Genomic DNA, 17,921 nt, shown 5'->3' with positions numbered 1-17,921 from the left:
GTTCTTGCCCTGTGGGAACAATGGAGATTTGCTTTGTTTTCAGATGTTACTATATTTATGATTGGTGAGAGGTTTCTATAAAATGTATTAATTTTTGATTCCTTTTTTCATATGTCTGTCTTTGTTTTTCCTGATTGTTTTCCAGACTATATCTGTAGCAAACATTGCCTTGTTTTTTCCTACTGATTCTACAGTTTCTGGCTCTAGTGATATAACTGATTACTTGTAGTAACTTTCTAAACTGTTTTGTACACATCTGTGAATGTTGCCCTATGGTTCTTATTGGATGAAAAGCTGTAAGACTACCCATTTAAGATAATGACCATACTTTAAATTCTTAATTTGCTTTGCTGTCACACAGTTCCTACAATTCATGACTGTTCATTTCCAACCTGATGCATTATAGTTATGTATTAAAAATTCAAATAAAACTTCTACTTTTTTGTTGTTTCTCATTATGCATGGTATACAATGATACAGTCGTGGTTAAGCTGTTGCTTTGTATTTTGTTATGATTATATTTGCAGTCTTGAATCCCTGTTAGGATGCTTCTTAACCTTTTTCTATTGGGAAAAAACAAAGAATATAAATAAGGCCTCTTTAAAAAAAATTTTTTTTAATGTTTATTTTTAGAGAGAGAGAGAAAGCACAAGTAGGGGAGGGACAGAGAGAGGGGGAGACACAGAATCTGAAATAGGCTCCAGGCTCTGAGCTGTCAGCACAGAGCCTGACAAGAGGCTTGAACTCATGAACTGCGAGATCATGACCTGACCCGAAGTTGGACACAACTGACTGAGCCACCCAGGTGCCCCTAAAAAATTTATGTTTTTAATTTTATTTAATTGTATGTAGAATAAAAAGAAAAGTCCCACCCTTTGCATACCTCTATTCCCAGTTTCATTTCTTTGCCCAAATGACGTCATAAACTTTGTTTTGTATTTTTCAGACCCATTAAAAATGTGTTTTGAAACAGATAAACATGTACATGAGCACTTACCTATAAAATCCTCTTATAGGGGCACGTAGGTGGCTCAAGTCTGTTAAGCATCCAACTCTTGATATTGGTTCAGGTCATAATCTCATGGTTCGTGGGATAGAGCCCCACATCAAGCTGTGCGCTGACAACTTGGAGCTTGCTTGGAATTCTGTCTGCTTCTCTCTCTCTCTCTCTGCCCCTGCCCTGCTCTCTCATACTCTCTCTCTCTCAAAATAAATAAATAAGCTAAATAAAATAAATTCCTCTTATATATCTTAAGTTTGCATTTTTCACTCAATAAATATATAACTGATTTTTATATCAGTACATATGTGTTTGAGATTGCAGAGAATGGATGATTTGGTTTTATTTTTTTGTGTACTAGTATGAGCATGTAGTTATATGACTGAAAAGTACTTCCTATTTTAACTTACACTTTCCTAGTCAACTATACTACCAGTGTGGAAAATTACGTGTTCATTTAATTTTTCGCCATTTTTGTTTCCTCCTTTGGGAATGGCTCTTTGTCCATACCCCTTGACCATTTCTCTATTTTTAAAACAGTTTCTATTAACTTGAACTTCTTTTATATGTAATTCCTCTTTTCTAAACTAATTTTGTATAGTTTTTCATTAGTTGTTTTGGATATTCTAGGTTATATAATTAGCATATAATAGTGTTATTTTTAACATGGTTTTTATATATTTTTATCAAATATTTTTATAGTAGAACTTTTCCTTAAAGTTATTTTCCTTTTTTTCTGAAGACTTCACTAGACCTTGTAATTTTATCTTTCATTGATTTTTTTTTTCTTTGAATAGGCATATTTCTTTTCTTAAAAAATATTTTTAAAATTTATTTTTGAGAGAGAGAGGCAGAGACAGTGCGAGTGGGGGAGGGGCAGAGAGAGAGAGAGACAGAATCCAAAGCAGGCTCCAGACTCTGAGCTGTCAGCACAGAGCCCAATGCGGGGCTCAAACTCATGAACCCTGAGATCATGACCTGAGCCGAAGTCAGATTCTCAACTGACTGAGCCACCCAGGTGCCCCTGAATAGGTGTATTTCTTTATATATTTATATTATGTATTTGAATGCACAGAATCCAATGAAGATTTGAAAATGGCATGGTACAAGGGGTTCACCAGCCCTGTGTGTTGAATGTGTTGCTAGTCATTGTCCTTTTATAATTCAGATTTCCCTTTTCTTACCCTAAGAACATTTAGTTAACATGCTAAATAACTTACTTCAGAGTCCTCCTTTCAACAAAGTATTTTCTTATTATTTCCTTAATAAAACTTCTTTCAGTCATTGTTTTGGGGAATTCCTGATTATTTTATAATTACTGTGTTTACTGTGTTGAGAGACTTGGCACGAGGGTAATATGACTATAGCAGATAATATTTAGTTTAAATATGTAGCTTTTCCCCCCAGAAACTCTGGCTTTTCTTTCTCTTTCTTAAGGAATAGATTGTTACACTCCCATTGTGTTTATTATATATCCTAGAATAGCTTATAACAATGCCATTCAAACTGTGTATGGAGGATCAATTTTGTATTTTAAATTTAGTTTTTCATGAGCCAATATGTTTGTAAAAATGATATATATAAGTTACTAGAAAAATGTTTTTTACATTTTTGTGTGTGTGACTAGAAACATATTAGATTAAATATAAAATTATTCTCTTGAATTGCTATAAATGTTTCTAAATGTTACTCTTAATTTCTGTACTTAATATTGTGAAGGACATCAAAAATTCACTGTTCTGCACACTGTAAATTGCACTTTGAGGAATACTGGTTTAAGTCTGGAGAGTTTAAAAGAAGGAAATGAGTTGAAAAGGCTTAGTATTCACCTCCACCACTTGTCACCCACATTCACGAGATCCAGAGCCCTCTTTGAACTCTTTTGTTTCCTTGGGTATTTGACTTTCTGCTTTAAAATAATGAGCTTATGAGCAACTTTACAGAGACTGAAAAGGCAAATGATAAAATTCACTACCTGTTTTTGATTTATCAGTTTCAAGTGGATTTCTTTGAAATGTCAATTATAAAAAATTAGCAAATCAGTCTGAGAATGATAGTGATCACGGTAACAGTAATAGCTAACATTAAGTATGTACTATGTGCCAGGTACTTTTTATTTATACATTAGATAAAAAGTTCCAAGTACCTTATACATTAACAGGTTGAACCCCAAAAAGCTCTGTGACATAGACATAGGTGATATCTAGACATATGATACAAGTACTAAAACTATCTGCATTTTAAGATAAGGTCATAGTCATAGTACTTTACACTGTCACCTACTTTCTCTTTCCTATTCTTTCCTGACTTTTATTAGTTTTGTCACTTCTACATGCGGCTTCAGATGTCTTCTTTTATCTTCCCTGCTCCCAAATGGACAGCCCTACTCACATTTAGGTTTACATTTGAGTCACTTGGTTTTATAAGAAAAGAAGTTTGCATTTCTCCTTGCTGCTCTGTAATGCTAAGGGAAGAATGGGGAACTGTCCTTGTGCTGCCATTTGAAACATGGAAGCCTGAGCATTTCTTGATGTATTTCCCCACAGAATGACATGACAGCTGTACGGCTGCGATGGGGAGATATACTTATGCCACTGCTTAAAAAATACAAACTGAATATCACATGGGGGGATCAAGATCTGTTGAATATCATCTTTTTTCATAATCCAGGTAATCATTTAAATTTCTTTTATTCTTTGCATTTGTAAAAAATCAGGTAATATGTAGTCAAAAATGAAGAAATGCATTTATTTGACTTTGGCTTATATTAATGAATATCACTAATTATGTTTAAGACAGAGTAAAACGTTTATTTTTAAACTTTTCTTCATGTTGTTTTCGTAGGAAGGGATCTAAATGCCAAGCGTATTTTGCACTATTTTAAATTTCCTGTAAGAGCAGTATTTTTAAACTAAAATTTTTGCAGAATGTTCATTCGTGGAATTAGAGTTATTTGCTTTATTGTTTTATTTTTCTTCACATAGAAAGCCTTTTTGTTTTTCCATGTCAATGGAATTATCGACCAGATCATTGTATATATGGAAGCAATTGCCAGGAAGCAGAAGAAGAAGGAATCTTTATTCTTCATGGGAACAGAGGTGTTTACCATGATGATAAACAACCGGCATTTAGAGCTATTTATGAAGCACTGAGAAATGTAAGAATGTGTTCTTTTATTTTTTGAACTTTCTATGTTGAAATTCTTACAAACTTAGAGAATATGCAAGAATATACAGAAAATGCCCATATCCTTTACTAATGTTCATTAATTACTAACATTTTACATCATTTGCTTTATCATTGGTTCTCTTTCTATATAGACATGTTTTTTTCTGAACCATTTGAATATAAGTTGCACACATAATGCTCTTCTATTCCTTAAAGACTTGAGTGTGTTTTCACTAAGAACAGGGACATTCTCTTACTAACCACAGTGTAGGTACCAAACTCAGGAAATTTAATATTGATATATTATTTTCATGTGTCTTTACTTTCTTGATGTAGAACAGTTTCTCAGTTTTTCTTTGTCTTTTATGACATTGACATTTTTGGAGAGTAGAGCCTCTTTACCTCCTTCCGTATTAGACTGTTCTTTATATTGGCTTGTCTGATGTTTCCTTATGATGAGGTTTAGGGTATGTCCTCTAGGGCAAAACACTGTGTAAATGATGTGTCCTTCTCAGGGTATCACATTCACAGTCACCTTTGTGTGCCTGCCCTTCATTGGTGATGCTGGTTTTAATCACTCACTCAAAATGTCGTTCAGTTTCTCCATTGTGCAGGTTTTTTTCCCTCTTATGGAAATACCCTGCTTCTCATCAAAATTTCTAAACTGTATATAGCATCCATTGTTGGTTCTTGTTCAAACCAGTCTTTACTGTGGTAGTCGCAAGTTGATGATTATCCAGCCCTAGCTGTCCTTCTGCATACAACTTTGGCACTCTAGCATTCTCCTGTAAAGTAGAGCCATCCCTTTTTATCAATTTATTGATCTGTACATTAACAGTAAGAAGTCATTGATAGGTTTTTTTTTTAATGATTTATAATGCAGTATTTCCTTTTATTATGTTGATGCCTAAGTTGTTTCCAGTTTGGTCATTGGGAGTCCCTTTTGGTAAACTCGGGTGCTCATCTGACATATTCCCATCATTGTTTTGAGTACCACTTCATTATTATTTTTTTTAATGCTTATTTTTGATAGAGAGAGAGAGCATGAATAGGGGATGGAAAGAGAGAGAGGGAGACACAGAATCTGAAGCAGGCTCCAGGTTCTGAACTGTCAGCACAGAGCCCGATGGAGGACTAAAACCCACGAATCATGAGATCATGACCTGAGCCAAAGTCAGATGCTTAACCGACTGGGCATCCAGGCACCCCTCTTTATTATTTTTTCAACAAAATATGCTAGGCTCAACTTGTTTTACGTTCCCTGTCTTAACCCTGAAAATAGCTATCTGTCAAAGGAGCTCTGGTTTCTTTTAGAGGGCTCTGGGTGCTAGGCATGCTTATTGCCACAAGGGTGTCTTTGCTTCTGAGCCACTGTCTTTGCCACTGAACTCTTTCAGTGACAGAGCTAGGAAAATTAAATACACACATATATGCATTCAGTGTATATGATATACAATCATGTACCCACACTGATACCTCCACTGTTGCCCCAAGGCTCTTCCTGCTTTCTACTCTGTTTTCATGTTTTAGCTCCTTCCACAGTTAGAATCCTGCCTTTTGACATAAAGCACATCCTATCTGCTTAATCTTACAATACATTTAAAATAATTTTAGAAATGCTGTATTCTTTGGTAAAAACCAACCTACTAAGAAGAGTTAAGGATTTGTTCCCATTATCTACCACTTTCCCCCCATACCCCCATGAGAGCATGTACTCAATACTGTGTTCAGCAGCTACTTGGATTAGTTCTTTTTCCTACCTTTCAGTGTGGTTATTTTATTCATTTGAAATACAGTTGGGTTTATTTGCTTCGATATGCTTTCAGTTTTAAGTTTTTTTCCTCCTTTATTGATTCAACTTATTTTTTTATTTTAATTTTATTTTTAAGTAATCTCCATACCCAGTGTGGGGAGTTAATCACAACCCCAAGATCAAGAGTTGCATGTCTACTGGCTGACACAGCCAGATGCTCCTACTGATTCAACTTTAATTTGATATGCTAAATGTTAATAAAAGTCAAAACTATATAAAGGTTTACTCAGAAGTATCACTTTTCCCCCTCCCCTTCCACCCCAAGCCCCCAAACCCATAAATTACCCGTTTCATTGTTTTCTGATTTGTCCTTCCTGTATATATGAGCAGATACATGTATATTTTGTAATACCCCTTTTCTTTTTCTTTTTTGTAATCCCCTTTTCTTACACAAAATATAAGCATACTGTTTATATTATTTGCTTTGTTTTTTTAACTTAAAAGTCTAAAAATTCATGCATTAATAAATCTCTTCCTCTTTTTAAAAAATTTTATCTTAATTCCAGTATAGTTAACATGCAGTGTTATGTTAGTTTCAGGTGTACAATATAGTGACTCAACAATTCTATATATCCACCACTCAGTGATCATCACAAGTGCACTCCTTAATGCCCATCACCTGTTTCACGCATCCCCCCCACCCATTTATCTTTTTTTTTTTTTAAAGACTGTATCCTATTTCAGAGTTTTGTGTATATACCAGCGTTTATTCAAGCAATCTCTTACATTTGAACATTTTCATAGTTTCCAACATATTGAATTCTGAATAATGCAGCAGTGCATAACCTTGCCGTATATATGTTTGTATTGATGGGAGATGTATCTTCAGGGTAAGTTCCTGCAAGTGGCATTAAGGATTGAAGATACTGCCTATTTCTCCTACAGAAGGATTATTTGAATTCCTGCCCACATTTTATGAGGAGGCCTATTTCCCAACAGCCTCATCAGTAGAGTGTGTTTTCAAGCCTTCAAAATTTTGCCATTTAGATGAGTGAGAAATGGAATCTTAGTTTAGTTTTAATTTCTTTTATGAGTGAGGTCAGCATCGTTTTATATATGTAAGGGCCATTTTCATATCTTTTCTTTGGTGAATTTTCTTTCAGGTCTCTTTTACCTATTCTATAGGTTTTTAAAAATAATTTTATTGAGGGGCACCTGGATGGCTCTGTTGGTTAAGTGTCCGACTCTCAGGTCATGATCTCATGGTTCGTGGGTTTGAGCCCTGTGTTGGGCTCTGTGCTGACAGCTCAGAGTCTAGAGCTGCTTTGGATTCTGTGTCTCCCTCTCTCTGCCCCTCCCCAACTTGTGCTCTCTTTCTCTCTCAAAAATAAATAAACATTAAAAAAATAAATAATTTTCTAGACACATAATTTATATATACAAAGTTCACTCATTTAAAGTGCATAATTCACGGCTCCTGGGTGGCTCAGTCCCTTAAGCTTACGACTTTGGCTCAGGTCATGATCTTGCAGTTCATGAGTTCAAGACATACCTTGGACTCTGGGCTGACAGCTCAGAGCCTGGAGCCTGCTTCGGATTCTGTGTCTTCCTCTCCCTCTGCCCTGCCACCCCCCACCTCCCTGCTTGCACTCTGTCTTTTTCTCTCTCTCTCTCAAAATTAAATAAACATTAAAAATTAAAAAATAAAGTGCATAATTCAGTAATTTTTAGCATATTTACAGAGTTGTGCAACCATCACCATGAGGGAATTTTGGTGTTTGCTTCCCCCCTCTTTTCCTGCCAATTGTTGTAAGTTCTTTGTATTTTAGGGACATTAGTCCTTTATCTGTGATATCTGCTAGAAATATTTTCTGCCAGTTCTACTTTGTTTATAGCATTTTTTGCAAAAAATTTTTTTTTAATTTTATGTAATCAAGTTTTTAAAAGTTTTAAGAAAAATTCATAATTAGAAAGCCTTTTAATTCTTACACTCAGGTTGTAGAAAAATTCACCTGCATACTGTATCATTTATTACATTTAGTCTTCTGCTCAATTTGGAACTTAATATTTTGTATTCGGTGAGGTATGGACCTTTTCCCAAATGGCTATCTTGTCTCAATACCCGTTTATTTAAGTCTGTCTTTAACCCAAAGATTTGAGATACTGACTTTATTATATACTAAAGTTCTGTTGTAATATCTGGATTTTCTGTTTTGTTACATTGGCCTATTTTTGTACTAATGCAATACTATTTTAATTATAAAGGTGTTGTGTTATGTTTTAATATTTGGTAGGGTTACTTCTTCAGAGTCTGTTCTTACTGTTTTCCTAGCTATTGTAGATATCTTTTTCTACAAATATTAACTTATTTTGTATTTTTATTGGTAGTGAGTCCGCTTCTTAGGAGCTGCAGACATTTTGATGGTGTTGAGACGTTTGGTTGTTGAGACATCTTAATCAAGAACAAGGGCTATCTTTCCATTTGTGTCTTTCATGAATGTTTAATAGATTTGTTCATATTTTGAACAGATCATAAGTTTATGCTTCAGTATTTTAATTTCTTTGTTGCCTTTGTAAACGGGATTTCCTCTTTTTTTTTTTTAAACCTCCCCCCCCCCATCAGCACAATATTATTATTATTATTATTATTTTTTTAATATAATTTATTGTCAAGTTAGCTTACATAAACACCCAGTGCTCATCCCAACAAGTGCCCTCCTCAGTGCCCATCACTCATTTTCCTCTTTTAAGCATCTGCTTTATATTGACAATGAAAAAAATTATACTGCCCCTCCCCCACCCTTGCCTTAGATATCTGTTCTTTTTTCCCCCCGTCTTAACAATCCTCTTTTATGTAATTAAGGTGAGTTGACAGGGAGCGATTATACTTTATTTTTTTTAATTTTTTTATTTTTCTTTTCAATATATGAAGTTTATTGTCAAATTGGTTTCCATACCACACCCAGTGCTCATCCCAAAAGGTGCCCTCCTCAATACCCATCACCCACCCTCCCCTGCCTCCCACCCCCCATCAACCCTCAGTTTGTTCTCAGTTTTTAAGAGTCTCTTATGCTTTGGCTCTCTCCTACTCTAACCTCTTTTTTTTCCTTCCCCTCCCCCATGGGTTTCTGTTAAGTTTCTCAGGATCCCCATAAGAGTGAAAACATATGGTATCTGTCTTTCTCTGTATGGCTTATTTCACTTAGCATCACACTCTCCAGTTCCATCCACGTTGCTACAAAGGGCCATATTTCATTTTTTCTCATTGCCACGTAGTACTCCATTGTGTATATAAACCACACTTTCTTTATCCACTCATCAGTTGATGGACATTTAGGCTCTTTCCATAATTTGGCTGTTGTTGAGAGTGCTGCTGTAAACATTGGGGTACAAGTGCCCCTATGCATCAGTACTCCTGTATCCCTTGGGTAAATTCCTAGCAGTGCTACTGCTGGGTCATAGGGTAGGTCTATTTTTAATTTTTTGAGGAACCTCCACACTGTTTTCCAGAGTGGCTGCACCAATTTGCATTCCCACCAACAGTGCAAGAGGGTTCCCGTTTCTCCAGCATCTATAGTCTCCTGATTTGTTCATTTTGGCCACTCTGACTGGCGTGAGGTGATATCTGAGTGTGGTTTTGATTTGTATTTCCCTGATTAGGAGCGACGTTGAGCATCTTTTCATGTGCCTGTTGGCCATCCGGATATCTTCTTTAGAGAAGTGTCTATTCATGTTTTCTGTCCATTTCTTCACTGGGTTATTTGTTTTTTGGGTGTGGAGTTTGGTGAGCTCTTTATAGATTTTGGATACTAGCCCTTTATCTGATATGTCATTTGCAAATATCTTTTCCCATTCCGTTGGTTGCCTTTTAGTTTTGTTGGTTGTTTCCTTTGCTGTGCAGAAGCTTTTTATCTTCATAAGGTCCCAGTAGTTCAGTTTTGCTTTTAATTCCCTTACCTTTGGGGATGTGCCAAGTAAGAAATTGCTACAGCTGAGGTCAGAGGTCTTTTCCTGCTTTCTCCTCTAGGGTTTTGATGGTTTCCTGTCTCACATTCAGGTCCTTTATCCATTTTGAGTTTCTTTTTGTGAATGGTGTGAGAAAGTGGTCTAGTTTCATTCTTCTGCATGTTGCTGTCCAGTTCTCCCAGCACCATTTGTTAAAGAGACTGTCTTTTTTCCATTGGATGTTCTTTGCTGCTTTGTCAAAGATTAGTTGGCCATACGTTTGTGGGTCTAGTTCTGGGGTTTCTATTCTATTCCATTGGTCTATGTGTCTGTTTTTGTGCCAAGGGAGCGATTATACTTTACATACCCCTAGATGGATGCATGAACTAGGTCTCAATGAATATGTTGGGGACCAAGACTTGGGGCAAATCCAAATGGATTTATGATTTTGCTTAATGGGCTATGTCTTCACTGTCTGTGCAGCTAATTCACTGATACTTTGGGAGAAATAGATGTAGCCACTTATCCCTCATGCAGATGTACTTTGTTCGACTAGACTGTGCCTAATCTTATGTGGATGTGAAGACAGAACATAAATAGATAATAGTGCTAGTTTGGTTTAAGTGTGGGGGTCAGGAGAAGAGCTGATTGACCCTATTTTCTAGGTACTTGTTTTTTTTTATTGCTAATAACTGGCCTAGTACATCCTCATTAATAGGAATGAGAATGAAAATACTTAACTATAATCCGTTGTGACGGAGATGGTACTGAAACTGTTAAGAGCTTTTTGCCTTGAAGGGCCAGGGAAGGCCTCACAAGGAGCCATTTGAAGTGGGCCTTGAATGAGTAAGAGTTTTCCAGGAGGATGGTCTTTCTGGGCAGAGTACTGCTTGAGAAAAAGGTTCAGGGTTTTCTACACAAAAAAATGCTTTTTTCACAAGTCCACAGAGAGGTCAGGTGTGGAGCTGTTCAGTTGGATGGAGTGCTGGGTTCGCAGTGGCTGGGATGGGGTCAGTGTGCTGGTGCAGGGCCAGGTTAAGTGATGATCTGCAGTGATAAGGAACTGAAGTTTTTTCCTGGAAATTGGTGTTTCTCAAACGTGGCGGTAGGTGCAGTGCTGAGAGCATTGTAGGCTACCATTTTGTGTATTTGCTAAGTTTCTTCTTCTGTAAACTTGACAGATAAAGTTTCTGGGTAATCAGTTTATCATGATACAGTGACACTCACCGAAGAATTATAAAATTTAGTGTTGATGTTCATTTTAATGTAGCAGACCTTGTATGCCCTCAGAAATCAATTTCGTATATTAATAATGCTTTATCGTGGGTTGTCAAAAGGTGATAAAAATGAAGAAAAGTACTTTTGGGATTCTGAGACTGCACGATTGAAAAGAAATGCATTCCTAGAAAAATAGGATTTCTTTGTTTCCTTTGAGCATTAAGAAAATCTGTTATTGAGGAATTAAATCTCACGAGTTTTATATGATCTTTTCTTTTATCTTTGGTAAATATATACCTTTAAAAAGATGAGTAATGGTTTTAAGGTGATTAATTATGCTTGATTTTTAAAAAATAAATCTTTTAAAATATTTTTAAATACTGAATTAATGATTATTTGTGTTTGTTTTGGATCTGTATTAACTATTGCTATATGTTTCCATTTTTCAATTTAATGAAGTTAATCAGTCTTTTATGGTGCTCTTGCTTAGTGTTTTTATCTTCCCTTATCTATAATTCAACGAGAAGTGTAATTTTTAAAAGCATTGCATTCAGACAAGGGTATTTATGTGAGTTTCAGACAGAAACTTAGTCATAGCCATTGAATGCAGATGAACAATTTGAATTATAAAGGATATGAACCATCTTTAAAATGTAAATGCATGGCTGAGTCTTCCAGCAAATCAGGTTTTACAGTCCATACGTATTTGTTAAATATTAGTTGTTGAGTGAATAAAAATATTAAGATTAGAAATTGCGAATGCAAAATGGGAACAAAACATTTTATTGCTCTATAAGGTATTTTCTGCTTCATGTATTTCATTCTGAATTACATTTCTTGGTGGTTCTGTGTTAACTTTGATTTACTCCACATCCTGCTTATGTTTGCATAACTATCTCTGCAAGGGAGTTCTGAGTGTTTCCCTCCTATGCAATGGTAGTCCCCACCCCTAATCCATGGGTCATGTTTCAAGACCCCCAGGGGATGTCTGAAACTGTAGATAGTACTGAACCCTATACCTACTTGTTTTTTCCTATACATACATATCTGTGATAAAATTTACTCTATAAATTAGGCACATAAGAGATTAACAATAACCAATAATGAAATAGAACAGTTATAACAATATATTGTAATAAAAGTCATGTGAATGTAGTCTCTCTCAAAATATCTTATTGTCCTGTGCTCACCCTTCTTCCTGTGATGATGTGGGATGATGAAATGCCTATGTGATGGGATGAAGTGAGGCATTGTAGCAGCGTTAGGCTATTGTTGACCTTCTCACAGTGTGTCAGAAGGAGGACCATCTGCTTCCAGACTGCAGTTGGCTGCAGGGAACAGAAACCATGGAAGGTGAAATCGTGGTTTAGGGTTACTATTGGACCTTCTTGTGTGTACTTGGCTCTCAGCATTTTGTTGGATTGAACTGCTGTTTTGTCATCTTTTAAAAACCTGTTCTATTCTTTGAAAATGCCTCAGATTATCTAATTGTGGTCATCTTAGCCTCAATACTTATTCACTGCCTTTCAACTGACAGTCTTATGTATAAAAGCATGATCTTAAAAGTTTGTGTACTGGGTACTGTGCCAGTGAAGAAGGAGTGATTAACTGTATGAGGAAAGGCTTCTCAGAAGTGCAGACATTTGAACTGAGCTACAAGGATGAGTACTAGGCAGAGAAGGAAAGGTGAATGAGTCAGGCACAGCATCCAGTGTGGAAAGAGGCCTGTAGTCAGGTAAGGCCACATGTGGCCTCTGGGAAGGGGAGCACCTAGATGCAAATTATGTCCTGCACAACTTTTTGGTGCTACAAATTATATGAATGGCAGAAGGTGCTGGGGCTTCAGGCTGTATTTATATAGTTGGAAATTTTGGTAATTTATCATCTTCTCTCTTAAAGGTAAAATTAGTTGTGTTATTGGGACTAAAATTAGAGCTCTAATTCATGAGGCACTGTTATTATTTCATAAAAATCTTCATCAAAATAGTTTCTCAGGGAAGAAAAAATTTCTTAACCACAAGCACTTGGATTTAAATAACATGAAAATGAATGAACTGAATCTCAAGTACTTCATATTTGTGGGAATTAACTCTTTTTTTTAGTTTATTTTTATTTTGAGACAGATATAAAGAGCAAACAGGGGAGGGGCGGAGAGAGAGGGAGACAGAATAGCAAGTAGGCTCTGCACTGACAGAACCATAGGATCATGACCTGAGTCTAAATCAGGAATCAGACGCTTAACTGCTTGAGCCACCAGGTGCCCCTCTGGGAATTAACTTTTAAGCAGCTTTGTAATATTTTTATTTTATTGTCATTGCTGAGTAAGAAAAAGATCGTAGTTTGGTCTTCGCAGTATTATCTGCCTCTCAAACACAGTTGTCCAAGCATGTTTTTTGTGTACGTTGAGATGTTACTTGACAGTGTCACTTGATAAAGGTTGCCTCGTTCAACATGGCTGCTGCTTTTAACCCCAAACAAATTTTAGGCACACCTTTACACAGCATAGCTGTTTTCCCAGTTTCCCACTGTTAATTGAGCTTTACCTTTCAACAGGACTTTTGGAACTGATTAGACACAGTTTCATATATTTATTTGGATAAGCAGTGCTGTGTGGTGGTCGGCAGCTTGTAGTTTTGGAGCTGGGGTTGAATTCTGGCTTGGCTACTTAACTACCTTTGTAACTAGGAGAATTCTCTCTCCTTGCCTCAGTTGTTTGTAACTTAGTTGCTTGATTGTAAGTGGGGTAATTATATTACCGTTCCTAAAGTTGGTGTGAGGCTTAAATGCTTAATACATTTAAAGCTCTTAGGTGCTTTGCATGTAGGAGGTCCTTTAAACCAAACCAAACCAAACCAAACCAAAACAAAACTAGTCCAGCTTTTAATTTCTCCCAGATACCTATGTGTCAGTTATTTTCTTTCTTTCTTTCTTTAAATTATTATTTTCATTACATTCTTCCTTGTGAAGCTCCCCTTCCCCCCTTTTGTTGATCTTCAAAACAATGTTTATCTTCAGTGTATGTGATTGGGTTTTGAAAATCACCCCAAGAGTGATGGTTTCATGCAGTTAATGCTCATAGTTTTCTTTCTGAAGAGATACTGGGGTTTAGCATCTGTTTACATTTATACAGTGATAAAAGCCATGTTACAAATTATCATCCAAGTTCATCCTGTTTCCAAAGGTTGGCTGTGGCTTCCTGCAGACTCACTAATTGTGATTCAAGTGGTGCTTTCCTTTCCTTTCCTTTCCTTCCACTCAGTGTCATGGTGGTGAACCTTGGGAATGACCTCAGGTCATTTGATCCTTCTGTGATTTTAGGTTCTGGATTTCCTTCAAGATCTTGCATATTTCACTAATACCAAACTTTCACATAAAATGTTCCATTTTCAAGCCCCATCTATCATTCTAATTGAAAAAATGCCTAGTTGCAAAGGCCAAATAAAACAATATAGCTGGTTAGGGATGCCTGGGTGGCTCAGTAGGTTAAGCGTCCTGTTCTTGGTTTCGGCTCAGGTCATGATCTTGCGTTCTTGGGATCGAGCCCTGCAATGGGCTCTGCGCAGACAGCATGGAGCCTGCTTGGGATTCTTCTATCCCCTTCTCCCTCTGTCCCTCCCCTACTTGTGCTCTCCCGCTCTCTCTCAAAATAAATAAACTTGAAAAAATTATTTTAAAAAAACAGAGCTGGTTGAAAACACTAAAATCACAAGTTATTTCCACTTAGCTGCTACTACAGTATTTTTCAAAATATATTCCTTGGGATATTAATGTATTTTACAGGGAAAAAGGACTGGTCAAAAATATATTTTGGAAATAGTGGGCCAAACAATGTTCAACATGTGTATTTTTCATTTTACTGTTTACGGCTTTGCTTTGCTTTTTCTTTCTTTTTTAAAAATGTTTATTCATATTTGAGAGAGAGAGAGAGAGAGTGTAAGTGGTGGGGGAGGGGGGGTGGAGACCCAGAGAGAGGGAGACAGAATCTGAAGCAGGCTTCAGGCTCTGAGCTGTCAGCACAGAGCCTGACGCAGGGCTCGAACTCCCAAGCCATGAGATCATGACATAAGCTGAAGTCAGATGCTTAACCGACTGAGCCCCCCAGACACCCTTGGGCTTTTCATGTGCCAGTGTGAGTTCCCACGAAGAGTGCATAATGTGCAGCAGCTCCCAAATGCATTTACCCATGGGACCCCTTTGTGCAGTTAGGGGCTCTTCGGGAAACCCTGAACTGTGCTGGCGTTTTACATTCCTCCCACTCCATGGCTTTCTCTCAATCCTTTGTAGTACAGCCTCAACACTGTTACCAGAGTGACTTTTGTCCTTCCTTAGTGTCTCTCAGACACCTTCAGAACTTTTGATCATCATCTTATACCAGTACGTGTCTCTGGGCCTTCTCTGCCCCTTGTACATGTTCTTTCTTGCCTTGGCTTGGGATGCCCTGCCTCCATTACATCTTCTCTGAAAAACTTTCCCTGATGCCCCCAGTGATTTACTCTGACTTTCTCCACTAATGTGAGATCATACAGCCATTTAATTCATTGAACATATTTGTTGAGCATATATACTTTTTGTGAGACTGGAAGTTACCAATATTAAATTGATTGAAGAAGTTGTTTGGAGTTTAATTAAATTTTTATATATATCTTTGTCTTTTTATTTTCTTTCTCTAGTGTTCTTTTAAAGATGACAACATCCGTTCCTTATTAAAACCTTTAGAACTGGAACTACAAAAGACAGTCCATACCTACTGTGGAAAAATTTACAAAATATTTATCAAACAGCTAACAAAAAGCATACAAGATCGTTATGATAGACCACCAAAGGAAAGGTGATTCTTGGTGACTGCCAAATCAAATGAATTAAAACAACAAAATATCAGGGGATATGTGTGAAGGAATAGTCCTGAATGAAGTGTTCAGGAAGGAATTATTCATCTTCAGAATAATTGTTTTTCCTGAAGAAGTTAAATAAGCAAATATTCATGTAATGAAGAATAAGTTAAAGTATTGGATCCCAACAAGAAGACACTTTTGATCTCTGATGTTTTGTAATGTTATTTGCTGTCATTCCAGTATTGATGAAAACATTGAATGGTTGTAGCCTACAGAATTTGGTTGACTCTTCTCAAGTAAGTAAGAACAGTAGGGGTGTATGGATGGAGAAAATGTACCTCATACACAGTGAAAACACTCAAACTGTGAGTATAGCAGTAGTTTTATGTCAGCACTAATCTCACTTTAAATGTGTGACACAAAGTTTACAGGAACAGAACGTGTTCTGTTTCTAAAGCAATGTGATGTAACCGATGTAACTATTGACAATCGATGTGTGCCTTTATACATTTCATCTCTGTTTTAAACTATTTCTGTGACAATCATGTTTAAGATTAGATTATAAGTAAGCTGCACGTTTAAAACTGAGCTGTATAAGAAAGTGAAAAAAACGGTAAAAATGTTGGGAGTTTTTGTCTCTTTGTGTGTTTGTGAAATGTAGTATTTTCATTTGTATATGCTAACCTGTCTTGCCAAAACTCAGATCTGAGATTGTTAAAAAGATATTTTTGGAAATTTTCATCACTTTGAATGAAAATTTTCAGCCTTACTGGGCATTCTGGAAGCAAAAGATCTGCTGATCATAAATGAGAACCTAACTAGTGTACTTCCGTGATTGTGGAAAATGTGATGGACCAAAATGCATAAGCTGTATACTTCCTGTGAACAGTAATATTGGTTACAATGAAGCAGGAAAAAAGGTGGTCCATTTAAACTTTTATTTTTCTTCTACCTCAGAATGGCTTTGCAAGATACTTTTGAAGAAGCAAATGTAGAGAGCCTTACTTTAAGTCAGTCAGACAACATTCACGAATGATTTGGATTAAGAAGATTGTTCTGAGTATTAAAAAAGTAGTTTTGATTGGTTTAATGTACATGTCTTCCTTTTTTGAGCATCACTTAAGACTTTCTTTTAATCTTGAAACATTATTTCTCTCAGTGTTCTTGACTATTCTCTAACGTAACTGTAGATTCTGAGTACTTAGCATGTACTGTCCTGCAGTGTATGTCTCACTTTAGTAAGTACTACATGGTTATTCTTTTCCCTTTTGATATCTTAGTACTTAGAGAAGGGAAAATCATGAAGGAAGAATACCACTTGCGTGAAAATAGTGGTGATTAGCTTTATAAAGCTAGAGTGCCCTCTGTGGAAACATGACATATGCAGATAGACATGGTCAGTGTGGTTGTCCCCTGTCTTTTTCACTTTAGTCAGGGTCAAATTGAGAGAGGAAGGTGTAAAAAAGGCAAATTGGAAGTTAATAACCAGCCCAGCATTCTTCGAATAGATGGGTTTAGAGAACACAGCCTCTATGTCCTTGGCAGAATGCCATGGTGAATATGAGATCTTGTGAACTGTGCTGAAATTGAGTTTATTGAGTAGAAAATGAGAATCCTAGAATTTTGAAGTTTGGAGGGTACATATAAGATCATTTCTAGTGGCCCCCAAGAGAGAACTTTGCCTGTCTATATTAGACTCTCGTGGGGAGCTTGTTGAGTTTGGATCCCTGGGCTTCACTTAGGAGACTCTTGTACACTGTGTCTAGGATGGAGTCTGCAAACATTTTTTTTTAGTGAAGAGATTTAAAAACTACGCAAAAGTAGAACAGTACAGTGGTACTTCTTGCCCAGATCAAACCCTTAAAATATCTAAACGATGTTTGCATTATCTATTCCCCTTTTCTTTGCTGAAGAGTCTCTTAAAGAAAATCCCAGAGAGCCTATTATTTCATCGCTATAAGTACTTTGGTAACTATGATGACATCATACCTCCTTTGACGTCATT

At 36.5% G+C, this 17,921-nt stretch overlaps 1 protein-coding gene across 5 annotated transcripts in view; it reads left to right on the top strand.

Moving 5' to 3' along the window:
• The window catches only part of GXYLT1 (glucoside xylosyltransferase 1), a 47,380-nt gene extending 30,379 nt beyond the window's left edge, over positions 1-17,001 (top strand). For 2 of the 5 annotated variants that reach the window (XM_053226131.1, XM_053226132.1), the window contains 4 exons: positions 3,547-3,670; positions 3,985-4,157; positions 15,755-15,912; positions 16,157-17,001. In XM_053226131.1, coding sequence (XP_053082106.1) covers positions 3,547-3,670; positions 3,985-4,157; positions 15,755-15,912; positions 16,157-16,184 — 483 coding nt within the window. In that variant the 3' untranslated portion in view covers positions 16,185-17,001. Of the gene's footprint in view, positions 1-3,546; positions 3,671-3,984; positions 4,158-15,754 lie in introns of all 5 variants that reach the window. The other 3 variants (XM_027035912.2, XM_027035913.2, XM_027035914.2) reach the window with 2 other exon arrangements.
• The last annotated feature ends 920 nt before the right edge of the window (positions 17,002-17,921 follow it).

Source organism: Acinonyx jubatus, chromosome B4 (genome assembly GCF_027475565.1).
Source record: "Acinonyx jubatus isolate Ajub_Pintada_27869175 chromosome B4, VMU_Ajub_asm_v1.0, whole genome shotgun sequence".
Taxonomy (NCBI): domain Eukaryota; kingdom Metazoa; phylum Chordata; class Mammalia; order Carnivora; family Felidae; genus Acinonyx; species Acinonyx jubatus.
This window is presented reverse-complemented; position numbering and strand designations above follow the sequence as displayed.